This window comes from Chaetodon auriga, chromosome 1, assembly GCF_051107435.1.
Source record: "Chaetodon auriga isolate fChaAug3 chromosome 1, fChaAug3.hap1, whole genome shotgun sequence".
Taxonomy (NCBI): Eukaryota; Metazoa; Chordata; class Actinopteri; order Chaetodontiformes; family Chaetodontidae; genus Chaetodon; species Chaetodon auriga.
Window position 1 is genome coordinate 3,217,556 of NC_135074.1, and position 22,503 is coordinate 3,240,058.

At 40.0% G+C, this 22,503-nt stretch overlaps 1 protein-coding gene across 1 annotated transcript in view; it reads right to left on the reverse strand.

Moving 5' to 3' along the window:
- Nucleotides 1–1,921: 1,921 nt before the first annotated feature.
- cemip (cell migration inducing hyaluronidase 1) overlaps nt 1,922–22,503 on the reverse strand; it is a 169,630-nt gene continuing 149,048 nt past the window's right edge. Inside the window, exons 21-29 of the mRNA XM_076729296.1 lie at nt 20,321–20,501; nt 19,579–19,794; nt 18,212–18,423; nt 13,833–14,018; nt 10,593–10,797; nt 9,074–9,160; nt 7,553–7,710; nt 5,039–5,139; nt 1,922–4,282 (exon numbers count right to left, since the gene is read on the reverse strand). Coding sequence (XP_076585411.1) covers nt 4,155–4,282; nt 5,039–5,139; nt 7,553–7,710; nt 9,074–9,160; nt 10,593–10,797; nt 13,833–14,018; nt 18,212–18,423; nt 19,579–19,794; nt 20,321–20,501 — 1,474 coding nt within the window. The 3' untranslated portion in view covers nt 1,922–4,154. The remainder of the gene's footprint in view (nt 4,283–5,038; nt 5,140–7,552; nt 7,711–9,073; nt 9,161–10,592; nt 10,798–13,832; nt 14,019–18,211; nt 18,424–19,578; nt 19,795–20,320; nt 20,502–22,503) is intronic.

Below are 22,503 nucleotides of genomic sequence, written 5' to 3' on the forward strand. Positions count from 1 at the left end.
GGTCACAACCTGCTCTTCTGTTCCTGAGTTATGGTGCTGAATTATTACCAGGAAAGAGTTTTTGTAACTCATAACAGTGTCACAGTGAGGTTGACCTTTGACCTTTTGGATATAAAATGTCATCACTTCACCATTATCTCATTAGATATTTGTGAGAAATTTCATCACAAATAGCATGTGATTTATTGAGTTGTGGTCAAAAATGTGTTTTGTGAAATCACAGTGACCTTTGACCTTTGACCACCAAATTCTAATCAATTCATTTTTGACTCCAAGTGAACGGTTGTGCAAAATTTGTGGAGAGATACTGCCTTCACGGTACTTGGACTTGGCCTTGTCTGTGCACTAGAAAAGGGGACCCTGGTCATGCTGATCGGTTACTGACCTGCACCTGGTGCTGAGCACATAAGGGACACTGGAAATCACGCTTTCATGTTAGTGCGATGTGAGAAGGATATTTTGGGGAAGATGTGCTCTTATATGTTGCTTTGTTTGTCCCTGCAGGGACAAACAGGTGGGCTGACGTGATCATCACAGAGACATTCAGACAAACTGTTCAGCATCATTTATTTCTGTACAAAAGTCCTCAAAGAAATTCAAAGAGTGGAGGTTCATTACTTTACAAGCCTAAGCCACATATACAACAAATCCATCTGGTGTACAGTTAAAACAAGCCAACTATACCAAGAGTCATATGCATGTCTGCAGTAAGTGTCTGGTAGAAATCTTTTAAATGGAGCTATAATGGTGTCTTACATACAGTATACATACAGGACAGTAATAACATTAGAACTCAAAAGATGTCCCTTGAAGATTTGGATCAACTGTGTCTGTACAATAAATAAGTATAAAATATATCTCTTAGTAATCTGTGGTTTTTTAAAAACACATTAAACATACAAAACACTAAATTACTGCTACAACCTCCGAAAAAAGACCAGCTATTTCGGCAAAGGAAGGGGGAATCCTTTTTTTTTTTCTTCTTCTTTTTTTGCCAGATTGCAACGAAGATTTCTCTGTCATTTTGAAATGGGGAAATTGCACCTTTAAAAACTCCCTGATTTAACATTCAGCTGATAATTTAATATTTTGTATTATTACGGGCTTCTTGCTGGTTCACTCCAAAAACAGACAGATGGATCACAAACACTGATATGAAAAAAACATGGGAGTAAAACATCACAATATCAAGTGCCTGGAATGAAACAGAGCAAGTTAACAACCACAGGTCTTAATGCAAAACAAGGAATGTTTCTGTTTTTTTTCATCTTCTCTTTTCTTTCTTTAAACAGTTTAGTCAAACACTGCAGGACGTAAAATCAGTCAACTGTTACATCTGTCACACATCACAGAGACCTGCATGGGTAGGATGATACACGTACATTATACATGCATTTGATAGCTGGCCCACACTTAGTATTTGCTCCCTCTGTTCATAAAAAGGATGTGCATTTGCATCATAAATGGCCTAGCAACCGTGGCTGACATCATGGAGGTCCACTGGAGGATTGTAGTAGTTGGTAATATGAAAATAGCAAACAGCCAGTCTGCAATAAGAGACTCTTGGAAATGATCAATGTAAAAAGGGAATGATTTCGTATCTCTAATATGGAGGTTATATTGAGACAGTAAACTGACCAACCAAGTCTCCTACAAATTACAGTCATACACAGCTCTTTGTAATGCAAATTTCTGTTAATTTCTAGTGCTCCTTGCCAGTGCAGGGCGGAGAGTGAAGCAATCAAAGTCAAGCAATAGTTCAAACAAACTCTGGTGCATTTGCCACTTTGGTTCAATTTGGTTTCACTGGTGTGAAAGATGTAAAATGAACTTTGGTGTGGACCAAACTGGAATGAAAATGGCAGTGAAGGTGTACGTCAGTCACCAGCTTCCATTACTTTTAACTTCATGCATGTACTTAGTTGTCTTGTGATCTTATGTCTCTTTGTTGTTGTTTTGCATAATCTTGTAGTTATTATACATCTCTGCACTGACAGAGCACTGGCACTAAATATTTAGCAGTTTTTTAATTCTAAATTAATCTGGATGGCATTGTGTTTTCTGCTAACACAAAATATTTGTGTATGATTGTCAATGGTAGGAGGTTAGTTAGAGTCATGTATTACTCCAGTTCTATGAGCCTCTACATAAACCTGTAACACACTTAGCTATCGGTTGAACAATCTACCCAAGACTGTTTTTACATCTCACTGGGGAACCAAGCAGGAGGTTCTTGGTGTCTGAACCCCCTTAAATGTTTTAACCCATTGGCATTGTTCAATAATGGTTATAGTAATCTCTATTCCAATGGAAGTTGTGTTATCATTCTGTTATCGGCTTACTAGCCAATAACGGAAGAGTTCTTGAAAGGAGTCAGTTGAGCTGGTTCAGCCATCTGATCTGGAGGCATTTCCAGCATGTCCAGTGGGAGGAGACCCCAGGATAGACCCAGAACAAGCTTGAGGGTTTACGTATCTCATATGCCCAAGGAAAGTTTCAGGATTACTGGCAAGAGCTGGAGAATGTAGCTCGGGAAGGGCACCTATCTCACTTTGCTTTAAAATAAATGGGGCATGGACGGAGCACGACACATCAGCATGCCGGCAGCAAAGTGTGTCCACTGAAGCTGCAACACTGACCGTGTAGGCATCACATGGGTCATCTCTAGTTCTATGAAGCTGGTCTAATTCTTTCAGTACCAGTTAAGTCCAAACCCTGCAGAACCAACTGCATCATCACTGTGCACCATTACTCATATTATTGTGCCATAACCTCTCCATGACAAGAGTTTTTTTTTTTTTTTGGAACAGCTACACTCTTGCCTTTAGATGTGGTCAGATGACACGGACTAATTTTTCAAGTTTACCCAGGCCTTGAATCCACACTTGATGAACATCCATCCCTAGTCAGGAGCCTTGTTGGGTCACAGAGACAAACCAAAGGCAATGTACCTCTCCCTAGATATTCACAGCTGTTTGCACCACTGTGCCTAAGAGGGCCTGCCACTCAAAACCTTGCAAAAGTGCAAACGTGAAATGCTAGTGCTGCCCTTTCTTTTTGAATGGGAGCAAGAGAAAAGTGGGTCAGGAGACAGATTCTACTGGTAGTCTGCCAAGGTAGCAAAACAGGAGTAATGGCCATTTGGGCTAGTTACAGACGATGAGTATGTGCTGCATTGTGCCTGTTGTCATTGAACAGCATATATTATTATTATTATCGCATGTTGCCCATATCAATAACAGCAGACCTTTCACCCTGCCTTCATGTGTGACTGTTCATTTTGCTTTTAGGACAATGTATGAGCTAGTTAAGTCCAAGCATAGCCCAACCTCAACAGCATCACCTAACAGCACTGTCTAACAGTGTCATCTAATGCTAAAGGGTGTCGACATGTACTGTAGATGTCAGAGTTTTGGGACAAACCACTAACGAAGTCCATTAGTAGACAGACTAATAAGGTTTAACTGTCTTTAGCCCCTTTTTCTATGCCAAAGCTTTTCTAGGTGTAGCTTGAGAAGAGTCAGGTAATGTTTGTGGCTTTGTCAGAGAGCTAACGAGCCTACCGGATAATGTTAATCTCAACATGAAACTAAATGAATGTCCTTGTTAGCTGGAGCACAAAACAGATATTTTGACAGCACAGCAGTAATGCGGTGCTGATCACATCCAATGGTTAGTTTATCTGACAAGCTAACATTATGTAAACATAACAATGATGTTAGTGATACAATGACAGCGTTAATTCAGAATCAGAACCGATATCAATCACATATATTAATGTCTGTGAAGACCGCTGAATTTCTGCAAACACCACTGGCTGTTTTGAGCCACTGTTGCCAAAGAGCTAAAGACCTCCAACATGGCCACCAGAGGATGCATTGTCACCTTAAAGCTCTCTACTGATAGGCTGCCCATGATGCTGTAGTTCATCATGGGCAGCACAAGTCCAAATCACATCATTTTTCTCACCACCAAACCTAGAAAAAACACCACTTGATCCTGGACCAATGGCTTGAAGCACTGAGTCTGTAGTGCTGGCACTGTATATGTGAATGTGTAAGTGTGTGTCTGTACATTTATTTGGGGGAGTATATGTGAGTCAGTATCTGGAGGCTACATAGTCTGTTGGCTGTCCTCCCCACTCTGCCTGCCACTCATAGCTTCATCTTGTGGACCACAGGAACAGGCAGGACCTGATGGATCTTGACTCTGTCCGTGTCCACCTCCAGATGGACCCAGTCAGGGTAGAAGGAGCCCTTGAAGCCCACAAATGCCAACTTATCTGCAGGGAGGCCAAAGGACATTAAAGTAAGTGAAATCATCTGAGTTCCAATTCTGAACAGGAGATCAATGTATAATGCTTGTTATTGTTACAGTTTCTTGCTTGTAAGGCACCACACATCACAAAGGCTGATTATTGTAAAAATATTGTTGTTTTTCTTATAGTTTTGTAATTTACACATTGACTCATGGAGAGTCATTGTCAGCTGCTGTAGTTCTATTCTACTGGTGGCCATACAGGAGAAGTTTGGAGTCCAGTGCCTTGCTCAAGTGACAGACAGCATTACACATTCACTTAAATATTTTAAGCAGGTGCTGTGATCTGAACCAGAAAATTGTTGGTGATACTCATGAAAACTAGAAAGTACATTTTTTTCCACACACCTTCCAGACAGAAATCTCAGAGAGGGATCTCCATCCATCTCCAACCATGGACAAATACAACTATTTATAGTGTTTTTGGTACAGGTCATCTGGACTTGATTCACTCTTATTTAGTTTCCCATTGTCAAAAGTTGTGGATAATACCTGGTACTTGGTACTGTTTTTAGTATCACCTAACTTGAAGATCCAAGCGAGCTGGACCAATGCTAATTGAAAAAAATCTCTCTCTCTCTGTCAGAACGATCTACTGCATTTTTGTTGAAAATGTTAGCTGTTTTGTCCAAAGCATTACAGGTACAGCTGAGACATGTTGAAATGCTCTGCTGTGAGCATATTTATCTCAACAGACCTTAGTACAGATACAGTAAGGTACCTTTCAATTTGATGCTTTTGTCTGCTCCAAGTTTCTCCAGGACTTTGGTCCAGGATCCTCTGGTAACCAGACGGCCCTTAGATGTAATGAGGACAATGGATCTTGAGAAAGAATGAGATACAGAAGAAACCATGTTAGTGTTCACATTTAGCTAATAGTAGTTGCATGTGTCTTTTAAGCTCCAACATGTGTTTTGTATTGGAGCCTGAAACAATTACAATCCCCTCCAAAAGTATTGGAACAGCAAGGCCAATTTCTTTGTTTTTGTTGTTTGCTAAAAGACATTTGGGTTTATGATTGAGAGATGAATATGAGGCAAGAGTTCAGAATTTCAGCTTTTATTTGCTAGTATTTACAGGTAGATGTATTAAACAACTTAGGATACATCACTATTAGACCATGGCATTTTTAGGTGAGCAAAAGTAAAGGAACAAAAAATCTTAAAGTAAATAACATTAATATTTGGTAGCATAATCCTTGCTTGCAATAACTGTCTCAAGCCTGCGACCCATCGACATCACCAAATGGTTGCATTTCACTTGTGATGCTATTCCAGGCTTTTACCACAGCTTCTTTCAGTTCTTGTTTGTTTCGGGGGGGTTCTCCCTTCAGTCTCCTCTTTAGGAGGTGAAATACATGTTCAGTTGGGTTAAGGTCAGGTGATTGACTTGGCCGGTCTAAAACTTTCCACTTTTTTGCCCCTGATGAATTGGCAGACAAAATGTTTCTGTACACTTCAGAATTCATTCTGCTGATACCATCATCAGTTATATCATCAATAAATATTAATGAGCCTGTTCCAGAAGCGGCCATGCACACCCAAGTCATGACATTTCCTCCTCCATGCTTCACAGATGAGCTCATATGCTTCGGGTCAAGAGCAGTTCCTTTCTTTCTCCACACTTTGGCCTTCACATCATTTTGGTAGAGATTAATCTTGGTGTCATCAGTCCATAAGATTGTGTTCCAGAAGTTTTTTGGCTCATCTCTGTACTTTGCAAATTCCAATCTGGCCTTCCAATTGTTACTGCTGATGAGTGGTTTGCGTCTTGTGGTGTGGCTTCTATATTTATTCTCATGGAGTCGTCTTCGAACAGTGGATTGAGATACCTTCATCCCTGCACTCTGGAGGTTGTTGGTGATGTCACTTACTGATGTTTTTGGTGTTTTCTTCACAGCTCTCACATTTTTTCTGTAATCAACTACTGTTGTTTTTCTTGGCCGACCTGTTCGATGTCTGTTGCTCAGTACACCAGTGGCTTCTTTCTTTCTTTTTCAGGACATTCCAAATTGTTGTTGTTGCTCTGCCTATTGCTTGTCCAATGGCTCATCGATTTTCTTTCTTTTCTTAACTTCAAAATGGCTTCCTTTTCTCCCATAGACAGCTCTCTGGTCTTCATGTTGGTTTACCCTCTTTAACAAGAAATGGACTCTTTATAGGTTTAAACCCAGGCTAAAAACTCTAGCCCCGTTTACATGTACATGGATATTTTGAAAAACGGAGACATTTCCCGTTTGTGCCCTTCGTCGAATTCGCCTCTGAAAACTATGCATTCTAAAAACTCCAGGTAGAGTGGAGATTTTGGAAAACTTCGGTTGCATGTTTGCGTGTAAACGGAGAAAAACAGAGAAAAACGTTTTAGAAATGTTTTTTAAAACGTTAACGTTTTTAAAAAGTTTTAGGTAGCCAACGTCACATTATACGAAAGAACTTGCACCTGCACCAAAAGTGTGACCTATGTTTACATTTTCATTTGGCTATGGTGATCATGGATGCATTCAGAGTAGCAGTCGCATTTATGTTGGTGCAAACCCTTTTCGTATGTTTGCATTTGCAAATACAGCTGTTCTATTATATTGAGGAGCAGAGATGAATGAGTGCTCGGAGGTCACTCATTCGTGTCCCCCCCAACACGAAGAGCCAGTCCGCGTCACCGCCAGTCTTCTGAAAACAGACACATGTGCATGATGTTATTTTTGAAAACGGGAAGGGTGAGGAAAATAGCCATCTACGTGTAAACGTAGTGTTAGACTAGTCATGCAGAGCTATTTAATGTTTGATGAATCAACCTAAAAGGCGACACCTGGGCAACAAGAAACACCTGTCAGTCACATGTTCCAATAGTTTTGCTTACTTGAAAAATGGGTGGGTTCAAACAAAGGGTGGTATGCCCTGAGTTGTGTAACGCATCTAGATGTAAATTCCAGAAAATAAAAGCTGAAATTCTGAACTCTCGTCTCATACTCATCTTTTGATCTTAAACCCAAATGTCTTTAGTGAACAACAAAATCAAAGAAATTGGCCTTGCCGTCCCAATACTTTTGGAGGGGACTGTATTATCGTGAATGCTTTTGGGTGAGTGTAATCTTGTGGCAATGCAATGCGCTGTCTTTGGAGGCAAACAATTTGATCAAATTTGGTGGTAAATCATATGAGGAATCTTAAACAAAGTGGAGGTATAAACTGCTGAATGATTCTTAGAATAGTTAGACAGTAAAGGAGCAGCTTCTTACCCATCTCTCAGTCCATTGACGTAGTTGTCTATCTGTGTAGGGATTCCTTGTAGGATGGAATTCCTGAAGCCTTTGCTCTCCACCACCTTCCCATCATGCCCACCAATTACTGTGAGCTGCACCCCATCTTCTGATTGGTACAACTTCCTGCCATTCACCTGTCAGAACACAGCAAGCCAATCATACTACAGTTCTGGGATCTATACAATGACAGCACTGCACACCTCAGTAATGTCACGGCTGAGCGGAACTGACATCAAGTAACACAAGTCATACGTAACATATATTAAAAAAAGAGTAACTTTTGTAGCACTTTTAAAACAAACTGAGATACAAATTGCTATATTAAAATAGAAAATAGTTAACAAGAACAACAATAAATCAACCAGTAGGATAGTTTTAAGTAAGGATTAGGTGTGAGCAGGTTAACATAAAGCAATACTAAGAGTCTCTTTTTTTATTTTTATTTATTTATTTATTTATTTTTAGATCAGGCTAGCATCTGCACTAAGCCCAAATACACTACCCCTGAGCCCCAGTCGGACTCAGCCCACAGTTGGACTTGTAGAGGGTTCAGAACTTGGTAGTTGGGAGCAAGGGCATGTCTTTATCAAAGTTGTAAGAATTACACTTAAAGGATTAGTCCATAGTTTTAGTATTGCACTGCCACAAAGATAAACTTATGATAGACTGATTTTAAAAAGAATGGTCCAAATTGAAGCAGCAGAGGCCAAGATATCCTGACTTTTAGCCCCTATATGAGTCAAGCTACAGAAACACTGGATCCCACATTTCCTATAATGCAACTTGATAGCATATTTCATTAGGCCGTCCCACACTCACATCTTTGACATCATTTTAAATTTGTGGGCTACAAGCCCAAACTGAGATAACCCTGATGGCATGATTACGACATCTACAGGATTATTTTCTCAGACTTGCCAAAGCTCTTCCAGACTCACAGAACACATTATAGAACAGTAACCATGATGAATTAACAGATCCCCTTAAGAATGCCCTAAAGAACCAACTTAACAGTGAGAAAGTTTTGCTAAAAGTGAAGAATAGGACATATTTGTCAAGGCTCCAGTAAGGTAACCTGACACGCCAGATGGTTTGTTACACAGAACCATCTGGGAAGTTGCAAGAGTTTAAGAATTCTGTTTTGTCTGAGTAAAAGTGAAGGACTTTGAATCTTTTCCTTTTAGCAGTTTGACAAATACAGAACAGAAACAACCTTCAACATTTTCTGTAGACTATTAAAATCCACCCTGAAACATACAGCAAAAGCCATTACAAGGCAGCAGAAATAAAGGTAGTGTATTCTCTCCTACATGGGTTCATAATTAGTACGAAACTAACTGGCTTAAGCAAACAAACCATAGAGCCAGTTTTCTGATGCTCTGTCATATTTTCTGTTCCGTAACCAATGGTTACCAGTGGTTTAAGTTTAAGCTGTTTAACCAAAGTGACAGTAACTCTACATCCCCTACTCTACTATCTGTATGAGACAAATCATACCTCAGTAAAGGCAAAGTCCTCCTTGATGTGGAAGAAGCGAGTATTGTAGGACTCCAGTTTTACCTCCAGGAAGTGTTCTGGTGAGTTCTGATGGTAAACAAGGAGTATAGTTGGAATTAATACACAACATTTGGCATTTCACAGAAACAATTTAAAGTCAGTTTTCACTCACCACACACAGCTCACAGAGCTAAACAAATTAGATGAAATAATCACGGCTGCAGTAGTCATTTTAATATAAGGAAGAGATTATATTTAGAATGATTGCTGTGAGGAAATTGAGATTCAGCAGCAGGGAACAGTAACAGGATAAAGCCAAGAGGAAAGGGATGCAAATAAGAGCAAAGCATATGGGGGATTCATTAAAGTGGAATGTGTTTCTTAGAAATGTGGTACATGCCTTCAAAGTTTGAAACATGTGTGCAAGTATGCATGCTGTGCAAGAGAGTGCGCAGATAAAGATATGAAAAACACACAGATAATACCAATCTAGTGAATATATACAGAATGAAAATACCAGAATTCTAAAGATAATTGTCATTTAATATGCAAACTGTGCACTGTGGGCGAGGCTTGTGAATGTGTGTGCTGTGGACCCTTTTCACATTGACACACACTGCGATTTAAATTTGTATTATGTCTAATGATTGATTTATTTGCATTTTTTCTTTTTTTTTCTTTATATGATATTCTTATGATATTATGATGTTACTTGTCTTGTAATGTTATTGTGCATTACAATAATGTTGGTTATGTGTCAGACAAATTAATGTTTTAGAAGGAAAATCACACCTGTAACAGTTCCATGGCTAACAGGGGAACTTACTGTAAATGGAAAAGAGCCTTTATTAATGCTACTGATTACACCTGATTATCTGCTAGGTCAACATGTCTACAACTGTGTCTGAAATCCCTCACACTAGAGCAGATTTGGATGATTACCTATAAGGCATGTGGTAGCCTGGTTCCTAACTATATTTCTGATTTGCTGACATTATATGAGCCTGAGTGCAGTCTGAGATTCTCTGGTAGGTCACTTTTAATAATTTCCAAGTCAAGGCTGAAAACTAGAAGTCAACTTGTCGGCACCAGAAATACTACCTCGGTTAAACTTATTAATATCATCATCTTATTAATGTGTTGCGTTAAGTGCAACAATGACAAAGTGTACAGCACAACATGCTAAAACTAGCACATAAAGACTCTTAAATGAAAAGGCTCATGGCCCATGACTATATGGTTTTTCTCCATGTGGCCCCTGGCATGAAATATTTTTGTGAGTATTTGAATGCCACTTAACACGGCATCGGGGACAATGACAGTTCACATCCTAATGAAGTTGGGAGGGGTTTGAGACAGACCACTTCTCTAACCTTAGAAGAGTCTTCCCTCCTGGTTTGTTGATGATCTGATACAGGTGTGACCAGTGTCAGCTCCATTACAACTGAACACAGCTATGTAGAAAATAATCCCTGGTTGGTTTAAATACATTAAATTGCCCCTTGCCCTCAGTTCTCACCAGCATGGTGTTCGGTATCTTTTTGGGCATCGTTACATCCACAACGGGCAGCTCAGCATGTTTGGGGTAGGTCTGGGCCATGCAGTTGCTGGGTGGACTGCCTTTAGGAGTGATGGCTGTGATCTTCACCCTCTCACAACCCTTGACAGAGCAGAAGGAAAACTGCTCCTTGTCATTATGGGCCTTCACCCTCAGGAAAAGCAAGCTGCAATACAAAGAGTAAAGCTTTAGTCATCACACACGCCACCTGATACTTTGCTACCATGGACAAAACTGACATTGTGAAATGCAGATTTATCTTTGTGTCCAGGAAATTACAGTGCTGATGATTTATAGGACCTTTTTAATCGTTTAGCTTGTAGTTCACTTGCCATTGTCTCCCATCTCTATGGAAGAATTCACCAAAGACCAAAACAATCAGAGAATGACTTCCATACCTCAAAATTATGACTTATTATCTAATTACAACAAAAGATCTCATACTTTCAATAGAGATCTAATATTTATGAGATATAAGAACATTATTTTGTAATTATGAGGTTGTTGTCTTGTTTCTTGTTCTTGATTGTGGCTATTGATCATCACTATTTGAGAAGCCAGATTCATGATGACAGTGCCTCTTTCACTTAAGTTCCTCCTTGGTTTGAGACAGTGAGAGATATTCATTGTAATGTGGATGGTATCACTATTAGTGTGGTATTCCATGCCTCCAGTGAATAAGTTAGAATAATTAGATGTCCTGATGATGTAATGCCATTATGTATGTAAAGTTGACATGTTGTTGTATGAGATACCAAGAGTGACAGTGCGATAACCAGAACAAGCAGAATGTCAGGCAAAAGCACATCCTGATCATTCTGATCAGCATCTGAAATGCATCCAAGCTATCAGAATTTGTGACCAAATCTGAATACTTTGGTACCTTTGGTAACAGCCAAGTCAAAATAAAGCATACAGTAAGTATTTAAAAATGTTTGCACTGGCAATATAGCTGGAATTCAATTAGGTCACAGAATCTGATGGTTCACAGAAGTATGATATTTCCCTTCACTCTTATGCTGATGACACACAGCTTTATCTCCCACTGAAACCACGCAATGAGTCCAATCTAGTGAGCCTCATAAACTGCCTTGAGGACATAAAGTGTTGAATGGCACAAAATGTCCTACAAGTCCAAAATTGTCTTATTTGGCTGCCAGTACGGTTCATAATTGTTTTCAATGTTCTTTTGCTTGTTTATAAAGCACTAAATGTGGCTCCTCAGCTGACTTGGAGGTCTTGCCTGTCCCACGATCTAAACTTAAGCTCAGAGGTGACCATGACTGTGGAACAGCAACTCCCTCATGATCAGATCTGCCCTGTCCATTTGCTCTTTTAAGTAAATGCTCAAAACTTACCTTTAATCATGTGCCTATGAGCTGTGTGCATTGATGTATATGTCAGTGTGATTTTAACTACTTCCGTGAATTTGGCTTGACATCATAATTACGAGATCTTTCCCAGAATTATAAGCTAGTAAGTCATAATAAGATACAGAAGTCATAATTATGAGATAAAGCCTCCATTTTCTCTTCCTTGGTGAATGTTATGAGTATATTTCTCTTTTCTTGTTTCCTTTTTTGCTCCCTCTATCAAACCTTTTCATATCTCCTTTACTCTACATTTTCGTTGAAATCTCTCTTGGTCTTGTATGGACATGATTTTTTAATAGTAAAAAGTGAATTTTAGCAAGTAACAAAATTTTGTTGTCTTAAAATCCCCTTTTCTGATGAATTAACCATTTCCTCTGGTTTGGGGAACACAATTTATTCTATTTATTGTTCATACCAGAGGATAATAATATTATTCATTTTATTTTTATAGTTGTGGCCTTCCTTCCTATCAGTATTAATAACAGTGCAATGAACTTGTTAAGTTAATTTCTGAGAGCTGAGAACATTGTAGATTATCTGATTGTTCATTGGTTATCTGACTGCTGACATAAGCAGCCAGTCGATCAGACAGGCTGAACACAAACCTCAAGGTAAGCCAAAGCCATTTGGAACAGATGGTAAATGGTAACTCTATTGTAAACGTCTCTCACAGCTACCAAACCCACTTAGTGCTTCAATATTGGCCTTCTGGACTTATTGTTACTGTGTGCTCACAGCGTTCCTGTCCAATGAAGGATTATTACAGCACTTTCAGTTTCTCCTCGCAGTAAAGTGCTTTAGATAATGTGGATAAACTGTTGGTTTGTTTACAACAAACCAACATATGATCATTTGGCTGCTTGTATGTTTTGACCTGTTGGACTTTGTTGTAGATTAGATCTCAGCTATTATGTTGATGAGTACAAATGACGCTCAGGACATCAAAAATATGACCAAATAACCAAAGTTGTAGGGAACTGGAATTATTGGAACACAGCGCTGACATTGACTTTAGGGACTTAAAGCAGAGATGGTTGAAAAGACAGCTATGGTGTCTGACAGACAAAAAAGTTCTACTTTGTGCATGCGTGATTGTATCTCACACTTCCTCACATTGTAGCCTGACTGTCTACTATGGGAGAACCGCTGGTTTGCTGTACCCAGCAATACACCAAAAAAGTGTTGGCAGGTAATCATAGAAGCAGCTGTAGAAACACAACTCCCCTGGCCACTGCGTATCAGTAACTTGTTTCTGGCCATTTGGCGAATGTAACCCGAATATTCAATCTTCCTTTAACTCTGGTTTGGTTCCACCTTAAGAAATATATCTGGCTCTTTAGAGTGGGTTTACCAGAGTTTTTTTTTTTTTGGCCAAAAACAGCTGTCTGCAGCAGCTGGAAACAAGGTTGATGAGAATGAAGTTTTGGGCCGAGAAAACCAATCTGTACAGCTCTGTATTGCTGAGGGGAACTGCAGCATTGGTGATAATTCTCTGTGGGCTCGTCACTACGAGTGACAGCTTTCACATTACACAGTCATTTGATCCATCATTAATAGAAAAATATTGATTAGTGCAGCTTTAAAATGGTTGTCATAATACATCAAATGGACAGAATGCTGACTTATGAGCGTATGATATGATCAGTATGCCCAAACTGTGATAGCTTAAATACTCATAGGACTACACCACACTGCTTCTACATGCTTTTACAGGGAACGCTGTTTTCTGATGGTTGATATAGTTTGTTAAACTTTGCTCGTGAGATGAGGCTAATGTGGTGGTCTGTGTGTGTGTGTGTGTGTGTGTGTGTGTGTGTGTGTGTCTGACCCTGTGTCTTCCTCCCAGTAGTAGTATCCTCTGGTCAAGTGAGAGTGGTTGATCTTCTCCCTCTGCGTTGTCCTCATGAAGACACCCGTCTTGCGGGTCTGTTTGGTCAGGCGGTTGTGGATGTCGGAGATGATGGTAAAGGAGGTGCCTTGTGGGTAGCAGAGGCCCACGTTGATCCAGTCGTTTCTAAAACACAACAAACAGAGCAATGTAGATATAACACTGAAATCATCTCAGCAAAACCTGATCTCACACCCACAGTACCAGCACGCACGGTTATGTCTATTTTTATCTAATCAATACCACACTGAACAACTTAGTTCATCGATCGATCGATACAGAAGTAAATGTCAACAGTAAAGAAAGATTGTTTCAGTCATTTCTAAAAGAAAAATAGAAGACATGTTTTAGCTTCTCTCTCTAGCTATTTCTCTTTTCTCTTTCTTCGCAGATATATTATGTTACATTCTATTTGTTTTTTTCTCCGTTACTGTGATTGCTATGTGAATGAAGGCAATTCTGAAGGAACATTTTTTGAAGAAATGCAATGAAGCATGTTTTTATCTTAATATTTGAATGTTGTCAAGGTTTTGTACCCTGATCTAATGATAACAAAAAAAAAGACTTTAGACAAACTTTAACATCCTGTAGACCACAATAAAAACTAGCATGTCAGCTAACGTGTCATTGTTAACGCACATTATATTTCAAAATACACCTGACTTGTATCTTACTGTGGTAGTTTATCTTCATACGTAAATTATGCATTAGCCATCACACACAGTGTGACTTGCACAGCCTTTAATTTATGCACTGCTTTAAGTAGCTGATTGTTGGTCTGTTTGTGAAGCATAGAGAATGCATGTTATATGCATTCTTACAATGTGTGTCACATGTTTTATTCTTTTCAGTTTAATGATTGCTATATCAAACTCCCATTTGAATAATTTAGGCTCTCAGTGCAAGACGTGTTCACTGTTTAAATAAATCCAATCCATGGATTTCACCCCACAGAAGAGGGCTGGTGGCTGCAGCCCTAATTGAAAAATAATGTTTCCAAATAAGCTGAATCAGGCCAAACAGACAAGTTCAAAACGAATAAAAGAAAAATCTATGATATAAACTCCCTCAAAGTCAACAATTCATTAACAAGAGAGCAAATTGAAAAGATGATGATCTATCTAGCTCAGCAGCTTTCTACTGAGTGGGCTACAAGATCTTTCATCAAAGCTTCAAAATCAGCAGGAGGTGGCTGCATTTTAATATATAATACTGCACAAGGCAGGAGAGAACGGCTCATTAATCCATGATCACTTAGTTTACTCTCAAAAGACAGACAGCAGCTGTTCTTATATCAAGTCAAACATAAACAAGTCATATTTCAGCTCTTTCTGCAGGGAATCAGGCTCCCTTGCTGTATTTCTCTGTGAACTGTAGATGGCACCATTGGTAGATGCACCATTGGTGGAAATATGCTGTTTTGGCTCCGGACTGTCCATGTCAGGGTGGACTCAAGCCATGGGGAATAGATGACATGCTTGAAATGACAACCAGCCTTTAAGGAGTTTAAATAGCTGAAGGCCTCACTGTAAACACCATCTGAAGGGAGGAGCACAAAGTGAGACTCTCCCCATTTCTGTGGTGAATCTTTGTCAATAGCTGAAGTGAGTGGAATGAGCTGATGGCCTCCATCGCTTTACTTCACTCACCATGCATTATCTGAGTGACCTTAGGTGCTGCTCTGCAAATTACAGAAAGCCTTTAACGAGGGATCACAACCTTTCCTGTGTTTAACTGTGTATGTGTTCCCTCTTTACATACATACATTCACCTCTGAAGGGTTAAATCAGGGAGTCAGGGAGCATCTGAAACACTCTCCCCCACAGCTTTCCATGGCTAAGATTCAGGAATCAGCAGGCACTTTGGCCACATGTGTGGAGGTGTGAAAGTAAGCAGGGCTTAAACCATTCTGAACACAACCACGTCCTGCACTTTGTGTGTACGACACCATGAAAGCCTTTGAGGAGACACTCTGTATGCCGTGCCATACGTCGATCTAGTGCCAACATGACCCACAACACAACTTCAGGACCAACAGTTTAGTTGGAGATTCAGGTGTGTTATGCCAGCAGCTGCTAATGTAGCCTTGAGCCTCTAGCCTGCAGCAGAGATGAGGAGCAGCTGGGCGGTCTGGTAAGATCACTTCTTTCTAACTTCATAGCTCCAGATTATTTGTCATTGTTCAAATTTGTCGTCCTTAGACCGAACCAATGCTGACTGAAGTGACATCAATAGAAGCAATTTATCATATTATACACAGATCCCTCTGGAGCCACAAAGGTTTAAACAACTTTTTCACACATGCAGTAGTAATCCCTAACACATATAAACAGACTGTAATCACAGCTACCCCTGAAGGTCTCAGTATCCCTCAAAGAGCTGGATCATATGGTGTGTCATTTGACTACATCTAATGGGAAAAGTGTTTAGCTCTGTACCGAATGATCCCGCTCAAAGGTTGGGGGGAACAGCCTGTCATCACAGCCTCCTTCTGGCTGTGTCTTTTGTGCATCTTTGCAGGCTTGATATGATGAATCATACAAATGGGGTTAGTGGCACACACATTCTAGCTGTCTCCCTTCAAAGTCATTCACGATGCTGCTCTCAGCTGCACACATGACAAGTGACAGAAGTGGATGTTTGAAGAATGAAAAATACACAGCTCGTTGAGTTGCCAGTTTTGTTAGACAATCTGAGAAGCATTTTGCTTGAAGGATGTTGAGTTTTTGAAGACTCTTGTATATCTTAAAGAGACGGCATCCAAGGACAGGAAACAGTGAAACAGCAAGGATCCTGGACAAGAGGCTAAATGAGAAGCGGTAACAGACATCAGTTGTCTGTGAACACCAGACCAAAACCACTCACAGTACAGTGGGCAGAGGTCAAAGGTCAGTGAGCAGGAGTCAGTGGAGGAGGATCAAAGAGGATCATCTTTGAACAGAGACAGGGTTACCATCTCTCCCCATATACAGCCCCCTACTGTCACATGAGCAAAGTACACAAGTTTGGTCCATGACACTTCTCCTCCTTTCCCTCCTCTGAGTCTATGCAATAACAGTGTGATGAGGGATTTGAAGGTAAAATACTGGCTAAAATTCACTTCATGGATGGCTGACTGCAACAGATGAAGCCCTCAGGCTTCTTGGTGTAGTCAAAGAACTGGGCTTGTAAACAGATCAAGTGCTGATCTGGATGCTTTTCACTGGATCAGAAAGTGATTTAAAGTCTGTTTATGCACACATTATCCTTCTCTTTTAGATCAATCTTGAGTTGAAATAGACAATATCTTTTTGAAAGTTTGTGTCTACAATAAGGTTAAAAAGAGCAGTTCACAATCCCTGACTCCCTACATTTACATGTATTTATCTCTCTCAAACAGAAAATAAAATTAAGTCCCTGTAATATTAGATAAGCACAGAGTCCTGAAAGATTTTATCTTCAACTTAGGGGGTACTGTAGTTCAGCATGGTGCTCTTAGCCGTAATTATCTTGGCTGATGATATGAACACCAGTCCAGACATTTTTTCATTCTGTACTTTCTAGATTTCTAAACTTCAAAGTTCCCATAAACCCTTGAGGAAAAAATAAACCTTGGGGCAAGTAATTATAATCTCACTCATAAACACAGCACAGTCTTGTGGAAACGACAGACCTGTTCCAAGTGTTCATTTGGTTCCACTCAGATTTAAATGAGTACAAGTAGACACATTAGAGGTGCTGATAGAGGTGACTGCATCATACCAGCAAGGAAAAGTTTATTTCCCAATCCCAATCAGTCTGAGGATCATATGGCTGCAACACACTTCCAACAGATCTGAGAGACTTAACAACCTATTTGAAAATGTGGTTATTTCAGAAACAACAGTGGTGACATGATACTCTATAATAATTCCACTTCAGTCTGGCAATCAGCGTCGAGTGCATTGAAAGTCTACATGCCATATGTGATTTCTAATACTGGATGCCATGTGTGTGTGCTCTATTTTTGGTTTTATGAGCTCTCAGTCAGTTTCAAGGCCTTTGCGCTATTTAGACTCATCTATTGTTGTAAAGTCATGATTATTATATAGGCTTGAAAGTGCCTGTTCTATAATTTGCCCAGAGAGTGTAATGCAAATGATCCATTTCGCTGACTCTGTTACATTCCCATCACAATAATGTTAATTAATGTGTGCTGCCCACGATGAACAAAACAAGTGATTCTCACCCAGTCAAACAATTCAGATTAGACCTGCTGTAAACATGCTTTGTATGAAGGTGGTGTTTGTCATAAGTGGGTGCTGTGTGCTGTCACAAGTGCAGCTCATGTGTCCACTGACTTGTTGAAGTTGATGAGCCAGATGGTGACCTCAGCAGGCGCCGCCTGGTCCCAGTGGATGGTGTAGCCTTTGGCCAGCATGATCACTGGCTGGAACTGCTGGTAGTGTTTCCTCTTACCCAGGGCGCCCTCTAGTGTCAGGGGCCGATCCGGATATTCATTCTTCACTATGTGCATGTTAAGGTTTGCCGGGTTACGTGTTTGGACATAGATCTGAGGAAAACATAACCGTAGAGTCAGAAGACTGTTTCTAATATTTCTAATAAATACACAAATAAATTACAATAGATTACAATACATCAAAAAAGCATTACCCAATACCAATATCGATATCACTTTAGATTCCTTCTCATGTCATCTGAGTTAAATGGCCCCTGCACTCCATGGGTGTGGGCTAAACATCTAATGTTTAACTTTCATGGTGTAAAAAATAAATAAATAAATGAATAAATAAAAATAAAGAAGAAGAAGATGAAGAAGAATGTACAACCTACCTTGGATAATGACTCATTAAAACATGGTTTTAACATTTAAAAGAAGGAATACTAACACAATCTTACAAATGAAATGGAAGGACTGAAATGTATTACATCTTTTTTTGGTCTGGTATGACCAGTGGCTCAGGGTAAATAATGTGAGCTTATGCTAGTGAAGTCCAGATAGATATTGTTGACATTCCTGTGACAGTTTGGTGACTTCATGACCCTTCTCTACTTATCCTCCTCTTTTGCTACCTTGTAATGTTGAAGATTATCCCTGAATTGTCTCTTTTGGCTCTAGCCGCAGGCAGCTGTTCAGCAAACTTAGATACTCACTTTAGATGCAACTTAGACGTTAGACAGCTTTTAAATTGTTGGAAGGCACCTTAGAAAGAGCTACGCTCGCAGTTTCTGCCTGCTTCCAATCTTTGTGCTAAGCTAAGCAAAATATCCTGTGCCAATCTGTGTACTGACACTGAGACAACATTGAAATACTACACTGGTCAACATGCACTTTTCCCAGAACACACTCAACACACTAAATATTAGAAACACCATATTCTCCAAAAAATGCAACAATAGTAAATAATATTTGGATAATAACTGAATTTGAATAATAATTTGAATTGTTGCAAAAACAACAATTTTTAATATGATACACACACTACAAACATCCAGCTAGGATATCAGATATTATTACAGCATAAGTAGCCCAGAGACACAGAGACAGGCCACAGGGAAAGAGTGGTGGTGTGAGTGCTCAGGACAGAGGGCTGGACTGGCTGAAGGTTCGTATTGATGGCACTGGAGTGCAACTCAGACAGAGACAAAGTGAATGACTGATTTGTGAGGATGAATATGTGAGTGAGTTCAACGGCCACTGACCCACCTGTGCATAGCGGCCGCTGCAGATAGCAGCCCTCCAGTCGGGCACATCAATGCAGTCGGGGTGACGGAGCAGCCAGTTGTCCTCTTTAACCAGGAAGGCTCCAGGATACTCGCTCACTGAGCCGTCGATATCGTGGAAGATGGTCGTCTTGTCCCCGTCCATCTGCATCTTATTAAACCAGGGCCCCGGCTCCCCAAAAAACACCCGAGACGTGATCTACAGTCGAGGGATGGAGCAACACAGGCATACATTTGAAGCTGCTCATCGAGGGTATTTCCAAAGTATAGTTGAAAGGATTTCCAGACACTCTCCAGTTTCCACTCTCATCGAGGTGGAAACATTTAAAACATGGCTACGGCTCCCTGTGTTCAAAGCCAACCAATTTTCACTAAACAAAACTGTAGACAACAATAACAGTACATTAGTTTGATCAGATTTTTAACTCATACACAGTAGTTCACAGTAAATGTCATCTATTTATATGCACGGAAACAGTAAACTTCACTTCAAATTTAATAATTATACATTAGCCCAAGCATCTTTTTCTACATTATGGACTGAAAAAAAAAAGAAAAAAAAATCATATTGCCACATACCGGACAAAATATACACCAATACTGATAAATCTATCGGTCAGACTGTGATTGAAAGAAACTTTTCAGCTAAAAAATTACAAAGTAAGAGTTTTGTTCAGTTCAAGTTGTTATTTTGTTTTGGGTATTTCGCACAGACTCTGACTCACAGGTACATGGTCGAAGGTGATGTCAGTGACGTTATTGTTGGGGCAGCTCTGCCACGAGTTGTTGAGCCTGAAGCCAAAGGCACTGGTGTGCCGTCCATCCAACGCTGTGTACTTCCGAAATGTGCAGTTCTGCATGTTGATGGGCCCGTCGTAGATCTGCATGCCCCGGATAGGAAAATCACTGCAGGGAAACACACATCCACACACACGAGTCAACCCATTAGCAATTTACACTCAGTGTTTAGTAGAAGCTCAAAGTAGTGTGATGCTGATATAGTGCGGTGTAAAGTAAGTGCAGGTTGTGGCAGTGGATGGAGATATAAGAGTCTATTCAATATATCATACCTCTGGAGTAGAATGCATGGGTTCAAGTCTCATCTCATTCTAATTCTACTGTCTAATTTATAGTTGGCTAATATTAACCTGGTTATAACCTGGTTATCTCCATCCATCTTTCCATGCTTGAAGTTATGAGCTTGTGGAGCAGGAGGATAGCATAGATGCTGCTATAGCATCAGTTACATCAGAACAGGAGAGGGCCCCCCCCCCCAAGCAGTGGTATTGGTCTTTGTTCATCATCTTTAGTCTATTTTCAACCAAACTTCCATCCGGAAAAACTTACCTCCTTTACTCATTAGCACACACACTGGATTTGATGGTTTTCAGTAACAATTGTCTTCATCACACTCATTATCACATCTACTCACAATAGTGTGACAAATCAATAATACTGACATTTGTTTATTTTCTAGCAAGACCAGCAGCAACAGATTGGAGTAGAGCAGAAAAAAGCTAAAAAAATAAAACAAACTTGACTCGTGGAAATGGGTTCAGATGAACTCTTGCAGACTTGCACAGTTTTAACAGTGGAATTAGACTAAAGTTTAAGAATACAGACCATTGTGAAAACAGACTTTCACCACTTAAATATTTTACCTAAGTGAATGATGAAACTATTTTCAAGTCTGTCACTGAAGTACAGACAGAAATTCTCTAGTGGCTATTTACACTGTCTTTGACAGGGAGGCACTAACTGGACCATGACTACTTATCTTAATGAGGGACAAACCCACAGGATTATCACCAGCTCTGCAGTTCCCTTCACCTCTATGGAGACACACAACTTTATTGTTTTGGTCTCACTGCTCTCATACTGTTGTTACTGCCCTGATCAACCCACTGTACACTACCTGCCCAGCATCATATAGAAAAAATTAGAGACGAGCTGGTGAACATAGTGGAACATGATCATTAAAGAACCAGATCATTTTCTCAGGAGTTAGTGGAGACCAAAACAGTGAAACTGTAAAACTAAAGAGAGAATGAGAGTCAGGTGGACACAAAATGTCTCCAAACAAATGCTAATGTCGGTCTGTGTCTGCTGGTTCGGGAGACTGGTTTTAGTTTACCAACATGTTAACCATATGAACTCTGGGTTTATAATATTGCAAATGTTATGTGTGATTTTTTGGCTTGTTGAGGCGTTCTAATACTCACTCTAAATGTAACATCTGTCAGTTCAAAAATACATGACTGGTCACCAGCTGGTCGCTAACTTGGGTTTACAGTGGCTATATCAGAGACATTCACTGAAAACAGCTGCTGCTGGAAACAGCACTAATCAAAGCTCTAAAGACTAAACCACAGAAGTGAAATTGTGGGCCCTAAAAACCAGAACAATGTACTCAAGAGGCCAAAAAAAGTTCTGTAGAGTGGAGGGAAACTGCAGAGTTGATGGGAATTCTCTGTGGGTTTATCACGTCTTCATTCATTGTCAATACAAAATCATATTATGATACTTCAGGTACCATGCCGGATTTTTCAAGGGAATTCCAATTATAAAGGTAGTGTAGCGTTTTTCTCCCACTGTAAACATTCTGTCTGACATGTTCAAGGTCAGACATACCTCTGTGGTGGTACAGTGAAAAAAGGAGAAAAACTCACGATCACAAGTCACATTCTGGTGATTTTGGAGTGGGATAAAGAGGTGCATGTAGAACTCACTCCCTGCCATGGGTGGTGATGGAAATCTTTCCTATCCTGAGGCATCATCAAATGTTCAGCACGACACAGCATGAGAGCACTTGTGCAATGGTGTGCCTGAGTTCATATAGTTGCATCAAAGAGTGTCAGGCTGAAAATGAAGAATCCAGGCAGATGTCCTTTATGCAGACTGCTCTTTG